We start from the raw sequence: 12,427 nt of genomic DNA, 5'->3' as shown, positions 1-12,427 counted from the left end.
TGTGTCTCGTGTGCTGTGAAGTTTTGTTGACTGAATCTATGAAATCATGCAAGTTTCAGCAGTTTCTAGAAACTAGACATCCTGAGCATAAAAATCAAAATCAGTTTTTTCAAATGCCCTGAAGAAACAACAAAGAAAACCAGACTTGATGCAGACTACAGTTTCTGACAATAAATGTCCTTAGCTGTGGAGGCCTCTTATACTGTGTCACTATGAATTCTCCATGCCACAAAGCTGTATATGAGAGGTGAGGAATTTGTTCAGTCAACATCCAAAGATGAAGTGTCACTTATGCTTGACGAAGATACTGCCAAAAAACTTAATATGCTTTCTAGGTCAAATGATACTATGAAACACATGATATGTGAGATGTCTGAAGACATTTAAGAACAAGTTGTGTATAAAATGAAACATTCTGCTGTCAGTTTGTTCAGTGTCAAGTTGACAAAATGACTGATTTTACTAAATGAACACAGTTGATAGTGTTAGTACGATATGTGAATGCTGGTGATGTTAGAAATGAATTCTTATTCTGTGAACAACTTGAAACAATCATAATAGCAAAGGGCATTTTCAGTAAGGTGAATACCTTTTTTGGAAGCAATGACATTAAGTGGTATATCTATTAATGGTGTAAACAGCTATCGTGGGTTTGCAGTCTGTCTTTCAGCAGAAGGTAGTGTGTGTGGCCTAATGTGACTGTCACTCATTGTGGAATCTATTGTCAAGTCCTAGCTAAAAAGACATTGCCAATGTACTTCAATGCTGTGGTGGATGTTGTTAGATAAGCAGTGAACATCATTGAAGTTTATACTCTGAATTAGGGCTGTCGATTAATCACAGTTAACTCATGCAATAACTAAAAAAATTAATTTCAGTTTATTGAACTGTTAAACAATAGAATACCAACTAAAATTTATTAAATATTTGTGAATTTTTCCTACATTTTCATATTGATTTCAATTAGAAGACAGAATGCTCACTTTATATTATTATTTGTATTACAAATATGTAATATAAAAATGATAAAAGAAATAGTGCTTTTCAGTTCGCTTCATAAAATTGAGGAAAAGTACAGTCTCTTTTCCATGTAACTAATGGACAAATGTAGACTTTTTTGGTAAACTCAAAAACAAAACAATGTAAAAGTTTAGAGCCTAGAAGTCTATTCAGTCCTACGTCTTGTTCTGCCAGATCACATTGACAGGAGATACTGCTGTGCTGCCTGTTTCTAATTGACAGTATCTTGAATGACACTTTTGTAGCCAGTGTTGCAAGGTATTTACTACCAGATATGCTAAACATTTGTATGCTTCTTTATGCTTCGTCTACCATTCCAGAAGATGTGTTTCCAAGCTGATGATGTTCTTTAAAAAACAATGGATTAATTAAATTTGTGACTGAACTCCTTGAGGTAGAATTGTATGTCTTCTGCTCTGTTTTATCTGCATTCTGTCATATATCATGTTATAGAGGTCTCAGATGATAACCCAATATATGTTCATTTAAAAAATGCTTTCAGATTTGACAAAACGCAAAGAAGATACCAATGTGTGATTTCAGAAATCTTAAAAGAGCAACATTGTGATGCAGGAATACAGAAACTGAACCACCAAAAAAGAAAATCAACCTTCTGATGGTGGTATCTAAGACTCAGATGATGAAAATGCATATGTATTAGTTTACTTTGTATCATTAAAAAAACATCATTAGTATAGACACATATTCTCTGAAATGGTGGTTGAGGCAAGAAGGTACATATGAATCTTCATTGCATCTGTCATGTAAATATCTTGTAACATCAGCTACAACAGTGCCACATGAATGCCTCTCATCACTTTCAGGTGACATTGTAAACAAGGAGCAGGCGGCATTATCTCCTGCAAATTGTAACTAAACTTGTCCATCTGAGTGATTGGCTGAACGAGAAGTAGGACTGAGTGGACTTGTCAGTTGTAAAGTTTTCCATCGTTTTATATTTCAATGCAGAGGTTTTTTTAACATAATCCTATATTTGTAAATTCAACTTTCATGATAAAGCTATTGTGCTGCAATACTTGCATGAGAGAATTTGAAATATACAATTTTTTTGTTCTTTATTTTTATTACAAAAAAACTTGCACTGTAAAGTGAGCACTGTACACTTTGTATTCTATGATGTACCTGAAAACAATATTTTTAAAAATGAAAAAAAATCCACAAGTATTTAAAGTGCATGCTATTATTGTTTAACAGTGCAATTAATTATGATTAATTTTAAACACTTTAGAGCCCTCCTCAGAATAGTTGTCTTTTTCAAGAGCTCTTCAAGGAAATGGATGAGGATTATGATGATCTGCTTTTCCACACTCAAGTCTTATAGCTTTCTAGGAGACATGCATTGTTTTTAGGGGACAAGTGTGGTTTTATATTTCATGAAGAGATGGTGGAGTTTTTCCTCTAAAAAGAGAAACGAGCTGAAAAAAATGTTCAGTGACACGAAATGGCTTCTCTCTTAGAAGTGTGAATGTGGATACCACTTCCTGCAGTTGCCATTGGCTGGGAATGGAGATCCATGGCCAATAAGAGCTGCAAGCAGCTGTATTTGTGGATGGCAAGGTAAAGAAAACACTGGTGGCCTACCATGGGCTATCCCTGGTAAACCGCCTTTGACTTATTGTCCACCCCTGATCTAAACATGTAACATGACTTCCTTTTGATGACAAAGATAAAACCCATTGCTTGTGAAGACCAGGACTTTCACAGGGTTCACAAAAGGAATAGATAAATTCACAGAGGTTAGGTCCATCAATGGTTATTAGCCAGGACACTTTCTGGGTGTCTGGCTGGTGAGTCTTGCCCACATGCTCAGGGTTTAGCTGATCGCCATATTTGGGGTCGGGAAGGAATTTTCCTCCAGGGTAGATTGGCAGAGACCCTGGAGGTTTTTCGCCTTCCTCTGTAGCATGGGGTACAGATCACAGCTGGAGGATTCTCTGCATCTTGGGGCCTTCAAAGTATTTGAAGGCTTCAATATCTGAGACATAGGTGAGAGGATTATTCTAAGAGGGGTGGGTGAGATTCTGTGGCCTGTACTGTGCAGGGGGTCAGACTAGATGATCATAATGGTCCCTTCTGACCTTAAAGTCTATGAGTCTATGAGGATGGGTAGGAATGGTGTCCCTAGTCTATGTTTGTCAGGGGCTGGAAATGGATGACAGGGGAGGGATCACTTGATGATTAGCTGTTTCTGTTCACTCCCTCTGGGGCATCTGGCATTGGCCACCGTTGGAAGATATGATGCTAGGTTAGATAGACCTTTGGTCTGACCCAGTATGGCGGTTCTTATGTTCTTATGTCACAAATCATATCAAGGACTTGACCAAGACAGAACTCAAGGGTATAGGTGCCTTGATACTAATATTTGTTTGCTGGTATGTTTTTATGGTGGTGCAAAACTTTTCTGATGGCCTGAGTTGAATGGTGAAGCTTAGCCATCAAACTTCCTGCAACAGCAGTGGGCCACCTGTGAATACCACAGGTGGAGGGCATTAGCCCATAAGTAATGAATTTGGGGAGGAGCTACTAATAAAGAGAACATGATCAGGTAAGAAATTTCTCAATCCACCATCCTGAAAACAATCATAAGATTCTAATGCATACTATACTAAAAAAGCATTCTAAAAATGGTCTGTAAAATGAAACGTGTTGATGATATGGCACACAATTTGTGTTTGTTTGTGTAATAAGTTTTATTTTTTGTAATAGTGACAAATGAACTGAAGAAGAATCATAGGCATTGTGACTTGATTTTCTGATTGTCATACTCCTTTCAAAGTTTTAAGGTAAAAATATAGAGTCAGCATGAAATAGGGTAACATCCTATTGTGGTGTGAGATTTGAGAAATAAATTCTAATGCTAGCTTTGCCACTGATTAACTCTGTGAAATCGGTGTGGCTTTTTCTTCATATGTAAAATGGGGATAGTAATAGCAGCCCTGCGAGGTAGGTGATGTGATGGTTAAGGTATTCACAGTGCTCTAATACTGTATTTAATTGCAGAGAATAAAATTAATGACCTTTAGTCCTTATGTAGGTAGATGAGTGGTTTGTATCAATACCACTTACTCGCCTGAGGAATTCTAAACTAAAGGCCAAATGAGGTACCTCTCATTGACTTCTCCAACATGTATCCAAGTGTACCATTTGGCCTTGACATTTCATAATCATGTGACAGTTTAACTATTTAAAATATATAGAAGATATTATTCCTGTCATTCTAGCTTACTCTTCGAAATGAGGATGCAGAAAATGAAAACACCAAGTTAAAAAGAGAGGTTAGTAGAAAAGTGCTATTAATACAATACCTGTCGAGTTAATGGTTGACTTAATTTTACTTTATATATGTTTCTCTTTAATTTTTGGCATGACAGTCTGCTTTTATTTTGGCACATTTCCCAGGTACTAGAACTAGAGAATGTGAAGTTTTAAGTTCTAAGTACCAAATTTTAAGAATCATCTTTAAAAGAAGTATATGTTTGGTGAAACTTGGCTCTTTGTGGGTAGGAATTACATCTGCCTTTTAATTTGCAAAGCCCAATAATACAATGGGGCCATTATTTTCACTGAGCCTCTGAGCTTTACTGTAATAAAAATATTTTTGTAGTGTCATAATATAAAATCATGTGTCATTTAAACATATTTCATTACTTTAGATACCAAAATGAAGTAAAACAATTGCTAGGCTGATCTGTCAGGGTGCATTACTCAGAGATACTGAAGTGGTATTTTAGGCAACTGTATACAGGCAGTCCCCGGGTTATGTACAAGATAGGGACTGTAGATTTGTTCTTAAGTTGAATTTGTATGTAAGTCGGAACTGGTACATATTGTAGGGGAAACTCTAGCCAAACATTTCTCCAGAGCTCAGTTTTATTCTCCCACCCCTCACTTCCCTTAGTCCTTTATTCTCAAGCTGAGGTGTCTGCTGAGAAAAGCCGCTCTACATCTCCCTGGTCTGCTGGGGGGGGAGGGGGCGCTAGCTTTGCATCTCCCTGGTCTGGTGGGGGGAAGCGGCTAGTGCGGGGTTGCCTCACCCCGTTTGTAAGTAGGGATCTGATGTAAGTCGGATCCATGTAACCCGGGGACTGCCTGTACTTCTCTTTCCTTCATTCTGGCAACTTTTCTTTTTTTTCTGACACCTGTCCTTCAGTTAGATCCTTTTTCAGGCCACAGCTACCAAGCTTCACTTCTTCCAACACTATCATTGGTGCATGGCTCCTTTATAATGTCACTGATTGTAGCCTATATTCCTGTTGACTGGCTGTGTGAATATCCTCTCTGGTGCCTTTTAGAGTAAGTTTTAAAGAATGCTCAAAAGAATCTTACAAACTTTTTTAGTTTCTGACATTTTTTTCTGTCTGCTGAGAAATTTCCAGATCATCAATGTTCAGTGGGTTTGAGATTTTCAAAACTAGTTTTTCTGTTCCTAGTCAAAACTGTTGAGTTTCACCCATTTAAGTTTAGAAACAATGTACTTGTTAGTCTTTTAATTTATAATATAGGGTTCAATTTTCCTTTAGTGTATGTAAAGCTATGCATTTTTATTTATCTTTATGCTTATATCTTATTTTTTAAATGTATTCTTTCTAATTCTATGTTGCTTTTCATCTCCTTTCTTCTTACTTTGTTCTATCCTTTTTAATTTGGAGAAAAAACGAATAAAGAAGAAGGTGAGGATCAAAGGTGTTTAAAAGTATTCTGTAGGAATTTGAGCTTTTACTGTTTTACGTGTATGTAGTAGCTTTCTAGAAAAATAGCATTTTCAAGCTCAAATTTTTACTAATTCTTTATTTTGCGGTTTCTTTGTGTGCAGAATGAACAACTTCGTCAAGATGTAATTGACTACCAGAGACAAATAGATTCACAAAAGGAAATGCATATGTCACGCAGAGGGGATGAGTCTGAGTACAGATCTCAGTTATCCAAAAAGAACTTTGAGCTTGTCCAATATCTAGATGAAATTCAGGTAAAGTTTATGAATGCTTAATCAGTTTTGTACAATGATAATATCAATTTATTGTCATGTAGCATAACCTTTCGGTGTCTAATAGAATGGGTTGGATTTGAAGAGGTCATGTAGCAGTGAAAAACTGTATCCCATTACTAATTCCCTAAAACTTCTGGACCCCGACATTTAGTACAACGGTTATATACCGATATAAGATTTAAAGCACCAAACCATGTATTATTAAAAGTAACTTTTTCTTTAACTTTTTAGAGTTTGACTGAAACTAATGAGAAATTAGAAGCTCAAAACCAGGAAATGAGAAAGAACTTGGAAGAATCAGTGCAGGAAATGGAAAAGATGACTGATGAGTATAACAAAATGAAACTTATTGTGCAGCAGTCTGATGTTGTTATGGATCAATTAAGAAAGGAAAAGGAACAGTATCAATTTCAGGTAATAAATGGCTTTTCCATTATTGAAGGATATGTAATTTTCTGGACAGTGCTGCAGAGTGACAATTTGCCTTAAAAATGAGACTGTATTTTAGATGTTTTAAAAATGCATCTTTCTTTCTAGCAAAGAAAAAATTCTGCTTATTGTATCTAATTTCAAATAAGAAAAAAACTGTTTTAACAACTGGAAATCCAACATAAATGTTGATTATAAATCATAGAAATAAGGCTTCAAATAAAATGTTATCATACCTTCTAACTACAGCCGAAGTTTGTATTACTGGTATAAAATTAATGTAGTGTATGTGTATCATAATGTATACATTTTTATGAAAGTAATCAGAGTATCAATTTACAGATACAGGAACTAACGGATCAACTTAGAGCAAAAAATGAAGAAGATGATCCCCTCATGGCAGCAGTAAATGCAAAAGTTGAAGAATGGAAGGTACTTTATAGTATTTCTGATTGCTTGTTATCAGGAATTATTTGAGGCATCTTCTTATTATGTTGCTTATGTTCCTTTCAGAGAATCTTGGCTTCTAAAGATGATGAAATCGTAGAGTATCAGCAGATGTTGTTTAACTTGAAAGAGAAACTGAAAATGGCCCAACTTGATGCAGATAAAAACAATGTTATGGCCCTCCAGCAGGTACTGTCTATGCAAATGTGGATGTGTCATAACCATTTTTGAATAACTGCTTGTGCAGGCTAGGAATGTTAATTGTTAACAGGTTAACATCACCCTTATCAGGCCAAGCTCACTGGTTATCGGTTAACCGGTGGCCCGGCTGCACTGGAACAGCCTCCTGCCCAACTATGCGCGGTGTCACGGGCGGGGGTACTCCAGTCTAGCCAGCCTCTGGTCTCTTCCCGTTCAAGCAGATTACTGGTTAGAATAATTAAACGGGATTTTATATCCTTAGTAAAGTCCACGTGTCAAAGTTTGTCATAGGGTAGTTGAGAGGCAGTTTCCATTGCAGAGTCTTATCTCCTTTCAAGTGTCCCTAATTCTAGTCCCAAAATTATGTGTGTTGCATGATATGCGCAACTCTTCATCCTTTGGAACGTAGCAGGGTTGTGATCATCACTGCATTTTCAGTCTCCCCGACAGTCTATATGGTGGTGCAGTACTGATCAGAGGCCAGAGACATTGTGGTGGCCTGTGAGTCAGGGCAGTGTGGCCGAACGGCCAGAGTCAATATAACAGCCCCATAGGATGCAGGGCAGAGTGGTCCTCTGGCTAGTATTGGGGAGACTCACTTTTTTGGAGGGGGTAGTAGGTCAGGTAGTGAGACTCAGGCCTACCCAACTTCACCAGGCCCTGAACCAGGGCCCTCACAGTGGTGGAGTGGTCAGTGGAGGAATCCCACTGCAACACATCGACCTCTCTCAGGTGGAACATACTACTCAGTCATCCTCCCTGGGTCACTTCCTAGTGCACTTCCATAAGCTGCTGTTCATGGGACACAGGAATTTTTAGGCTTCTCTGTGCAGATGATTCCCTACGGCTTTTTTGGACACAGACCACAAGTCCAGCTCTCAGGATCTCCAACTCCTGCATGCAAGGGCTGTGTTGGCTCTTCAGCTGGAGATTCCACCAAAAGTCACTACTCCTCTGAAAGATATGTGCAGCCAGGAACACAAGAATTACTGTATAGGCCAGTGGTCCATTTAGTCCAGAATCCTGTCTCTGTCAGTCTCCTGCAATAGAAGCTTATGAGGAATTTGCAAGAAAAGACCCATTCTTGCCAGCATGCATGTGCTTAGCTTTGCTGCATTTTGTTCCACTGAAGTTGATTATATATTTATTGAGCTGTTTTGAAATATATAAGGTACTATTTTAACAAGCTTGTATTAATTGTATATTTTACTTGTGACTATTTTTCTTTTATTTTTACTGCTTTGCCCTTATATATCCAACTTCTAGATAATATCTGAACTTTATGTTGTAAGTATTGCTGTTTCTTTGGTTTTTTTTCAGACTTTCTTGTATTAGCTGTTGTACATCTTTTCATTTTCTTTCTGTTCACAGTAGTAAGATACTCTGTTAGTAATTTATTAAATGTTAGCTACACTTTTAACATAATTGCATTTTTGCAGGGGGTGCAAGAACGAGACAGTCAGATCAGGTTGCTCACTGAGCAAGTTGAACAGTATACGAAAGAAATGGAAAAAAATGCATTGATTATTGATGATTTAAAAAACGAACTCCAAAAAGATAAAGGTAAGTTGGTATTTTTATTTAAAGATATGTTGGCAACTGATAATGTGCATTTTTTTAAACTTGACATTGTTTTCTGTATTTTGAAATAATAGGAATGAGATTTATTCCCTTAGAGTATGTCTGCACTAGCTCGTTAATTCGAGCTAGGTAGGCAAACGAGGCGACTGGAGTTGCAACTTAAGCCCACGATTTCAATATCCCGGGCTTTATTTGCATGTTCCCGCCCAGTCTTTAGTTCGAATTAACTGTTACTCCTCATTTCACGACTAACTAAGGACTTAGTTCGAATTAACGTTTCACTGCCGCGTGTAGCCACGTGGCAGTGAGTTCGGGCTAGTGAAATTTCAAAATGGCGACCGGACGGGAACATGTAAATAAAGCCTGGGATATTTAAATCGCGGGCTTAATTTGCAACTCCGGTCGCCTTATTTGCCTACCTAGCTTAAATTAATGAGCTAGTGTAGACATACCCTTAGGGATGTCTACGGTAGCAAGAGGATTAACCCTCTGGAGGTTGATCTTCTAATGGTCGATTTTTTGGGTCTAATGTAGTCCGCTAACTCAAACGCTGAGGGCCGCCCTTGCCGATGTCTGGTCCTCCTCATTCTGTGAGAAGTAAGGGAAGCCGACAAGAGCATGTGCTCCTGTCAGCCTCCCCCTGTGTGGACTCCACCATGGCTTGGCTTAAGGTAAGCCAACTCCAGCTATGCATTTTGCGTAGCTGGAATTGCATCCTTTAAACCAGCCTGCCTGGTTTAGTGTAGACCAGGCTTTACTGATTCACTGTTTACATTTTCCAAACATTGGAGAGTAATTTTCAGTGTGTAGGTTTGATCAAATGCATTATTTTTAATTTTTGAAGTACCTAGTATTAAAGTCTGTTATTTATAAATACTTGTCACATTTCTTCAAGTTCTGTAGACATATATAGTTTACTCAAAAATATGCAGTTACATCTTCTGTTGCATAATTATATGTTCAAACTGTAATACACTGCCTATATACCAAGTATAAAAGTAAATCATTTCACTGAGACTCTGTAAAAATTACTTTAAAAAGAGTAAGTTAAAGTAAAATACCAACTGCAGTATGTGAATATTGATTCAACCTCTAGGAGCAAAGAAAACTTAGTTCTGATTCTGCTTAGATTTAGGTCTTATCTTCATAGATAAGTTATAAAAATATAAGGTGTGAATTTGAAAAGCTAAAAATATGCCAGTATAACACTCCTTGAGGAAACAGTTACTCTTGTATAAGATGACTCTTTTTTATTTATATCACTTTGGAAGTAGTTTAAGATAAGTTGGGGTAAAAACACCTATTTTTTTGGAATAAATGTGTCTATGTGAGGTATTTATACCAGTGTAAATGTAATAGTTTAACTACAGGTTGGACCTCCTTGGTTTGGCACTGTCGGGACCAGAGCAGTTCTGAACAACAGAATTTGCTTGACCCAGGGAAGTGTCTTCTACCACGGTCCCAAGAGAGTTGGCTCCCTGCCTCTGGCCCCCTCTACCCTATCCCCACCCGGGCTGCCCACTTTGCAGCTGCCGGCCCAACCCCGGGCTGCCAAGGATGGCAGGGGTTCTCCAGCCCTGGTACGCGCTATGGTGTGCGCCCATATTTCTTCAGCCATACAGTGCCATGGGTGGCTGGGCTTCTCTGGTCCCCGGTGCTACACTGCCGCAGGCTGCCTGGAGTCTATGGTTCCTGGTCCCATGCTGCCGTAAGCACGTAGAGGTCTTTAGCCTTCAGCTCCACTCTGCCACGAGCTGCCAGGGTTCTCCAGGCCCTGGACCCAGCACTAGTTTGGGGCTCATCTGGTCCTGGTCAGTCTGCTGACCTTCCTGCCATTAGGCTCCTGGGCTCTCTGGTCCAAGAGCATTCATGGTCCTGCCAGACCATGGATGTTGCCGGGCCAAAGAGTGTCAATTTTCAGAGGTGCAGCCTGTACACTAATATAACTTGAATATGTTTACCATGCAGTCAAGCCCTTGCTTAACTTCATTAATGGTGAGCACTCCCATTGGCTTCAATGCATAATCAGAGTGCATAAAATTAAATATATAATTAAGCTTTTGTAGAATCAGGCCCTTTATATTTTAAGTCTTGATCCTGTAAAACAAAGAGTTTTAAATATTGAACTCACATGGAATGCTATTGTCCGTTATATGAATGGATTTCATGTAAGTTACCTAAAATATTGCTTATAAAAATAAAAGGCCATAATATAAACTTCTGTAAAACTGTTTATTTCAAAATGAAATTAAAATATTTTTGCAAACCAAAAATCAAATACAAAATAATAATTTGCTTGTTGCAGCTTTTCTAGATTTGAGTCCTAGCAAAGTGGAAGCACTCAGTTACTTCATATTGGAAATGGCTTAATGTTCTTAATCATTCAAAATGTAACAGGAAAATTTGCTTTACTTTCTAGGCTTGTCATCTCTTGCTCAGCAAAATCGTATTGGAGAAATACAGGAAAAACTACAAGTGCTGGAACAGAGAACTAAAGAGGCTGAGAGAGTAGCAGAATTAGCAGAGTCTGATGCTAGGGAAAAGGACAAAGAACTCATTGAGACTCTGAAGCGAATGAGAGACTATGAAATGGTACACAGATAATTTGATAAAATGAAAAGAGCAGTTTTTGACTTTATGTTTAACAATGTTTGCAATTTTTCCATTTAGTTTGTCCTACCTGAAAAACAAAACAAAAACAAATATCAAATGAACAGCGTCCCACATTGGTTTTTTTCTCTCATTTTGATCTTGTTGTAGAGGATAGATGAGTGAATTTGAGGCTTACATCTACACTACAACAGAAAGTTGACTTAAGGTACGCAACTCCAGCTATTTGAATACTATAGCCGGAGTTGACCTACCTTAGATTGATTTACTAGACCCACCTGAATCAACTGCCATTCAGTCTTGAATTAGCCAAATTGGGAAAGGCATATGAAGCTTGTTTGAGCATCCATAGTTGTTGTCTTGAGATGACAGAAGTTGGATAGCCAAGATGAGAAGCTTTTGAAGGGTCAACATGCAAGCTAATAGCAGAATTCCCTCTTGCAAACAGTGGGAAAAGGACTTCTGAAAATCACTGGAAGCACCAAGTAAAAACATTTTGTCAGAGAAGTTAGGTGAATGGAAAGATGCCATTTTTAGATGGTCACTTTCCTGATTCTAACTATATTGTCAATGTTTACATTCCTAAAATATTCTGCATATTTAGGCCCTGATTCTTTGCAGACATGTGTGCATAGCACTCATTGCAGGATCAGGGACTTTAATGTTTCTACACTTGTACATCTACACTTGTCTACACTTGTACATCTCAGGGTAAAGAAAAAGATGCAGTTCCTTTCCATTGCATTGAATTTAGTTGTTTGTTAAATAGTAAATGTCACATTGTCAGATGTTTGATTATCAGTGATAAACTTTAAGTTTTGGATTTTTTTTTACATGGGGAAATGGTGATTGTACAACAATTCTGTTTGATAGTGCATCAAAAGGTTTGTGTTGACCATGTTTTCAAAATGAAAAGAGGACCTTTCTATGATAACATTTTTTAGAGTAACAGAATATTCATGCAAAAATACTTTTTAAAAATGTGTGCTACTTCGCTGCTTCCAACTTAGACTTTGCTTCCTAGATTCAACAGAGTGGCATGTACATTTCTCAAAGATAGAGGATTTTTTCAAGTAACTCAATGTTCTGAATAGTGTATTATGGAACATTGAACATGTATGGCTAACATGC

At 37.8% G+C, this 12,427-nt stretch overlaps 1 protein-coding gene across 5 annotated transcripts in view; it reads left to right on the top strand.

The window, feature by feature from the left end:
• CEP290 (centrosomal protein 290) overlaps positions 1 to 12,427 on the top strand; it is a 129,968-nt gene that overhangs the window by 15,811 nt on the left and 101,730 nt on the right. For all 5 annotated transcript variants that reach the window (XM_006114000.4, XM_025180148.2, XM_075932772.1 and 2 more), the window contains 7 exons: positions 4,263 to 4,316; positions 5,855 to 6,007; positions 6,260 to 6,442; positions 6,800 to 6,889; positions 6,971 to 7,093; positions 8,545 to 8,668; positions 11,106 to 11,278. In XM_006114000.4, the coding sequence (XP_006114062.2) occupies positions 4,263 to 4,316; positions 5,855 to 6,007; positions 6,260 to 6,442; positions 6,800 to 6,889; positions 6,971 to 7,093; positions 8,545 to 8,668; positions 11,106 to 11,278 (900 nt within the window). The remainder of the gene's footprint in view (positions 1 to 4,262; positions 4,317 to 5,854; positions 6,008 to 6,259; positions 6,443 to 6,799; positions 6,890 to 6,970; positions 7,094 to 8,544; positions 8,669 to 11,105; positions 11,279 to 12,427) is intronic.

This window comes from Pelodiscus sinensis, chromosome 1 (assembly GCF_049634645.1).
Source record: "Pelodiscus sinensis isolate JC-2024 chromosome 1, ASM4963464v1, whole genome shotgun sequence".
Taxonomy (NCBI): Eukaryota; Metazoa; Chordata; order Testudines; family Trionychidae; genus Pelodiscus; species Pelodiscus sinensis.
This window is presented reverse-complemented; position numbering and strand designations above follow the sequence as displayed.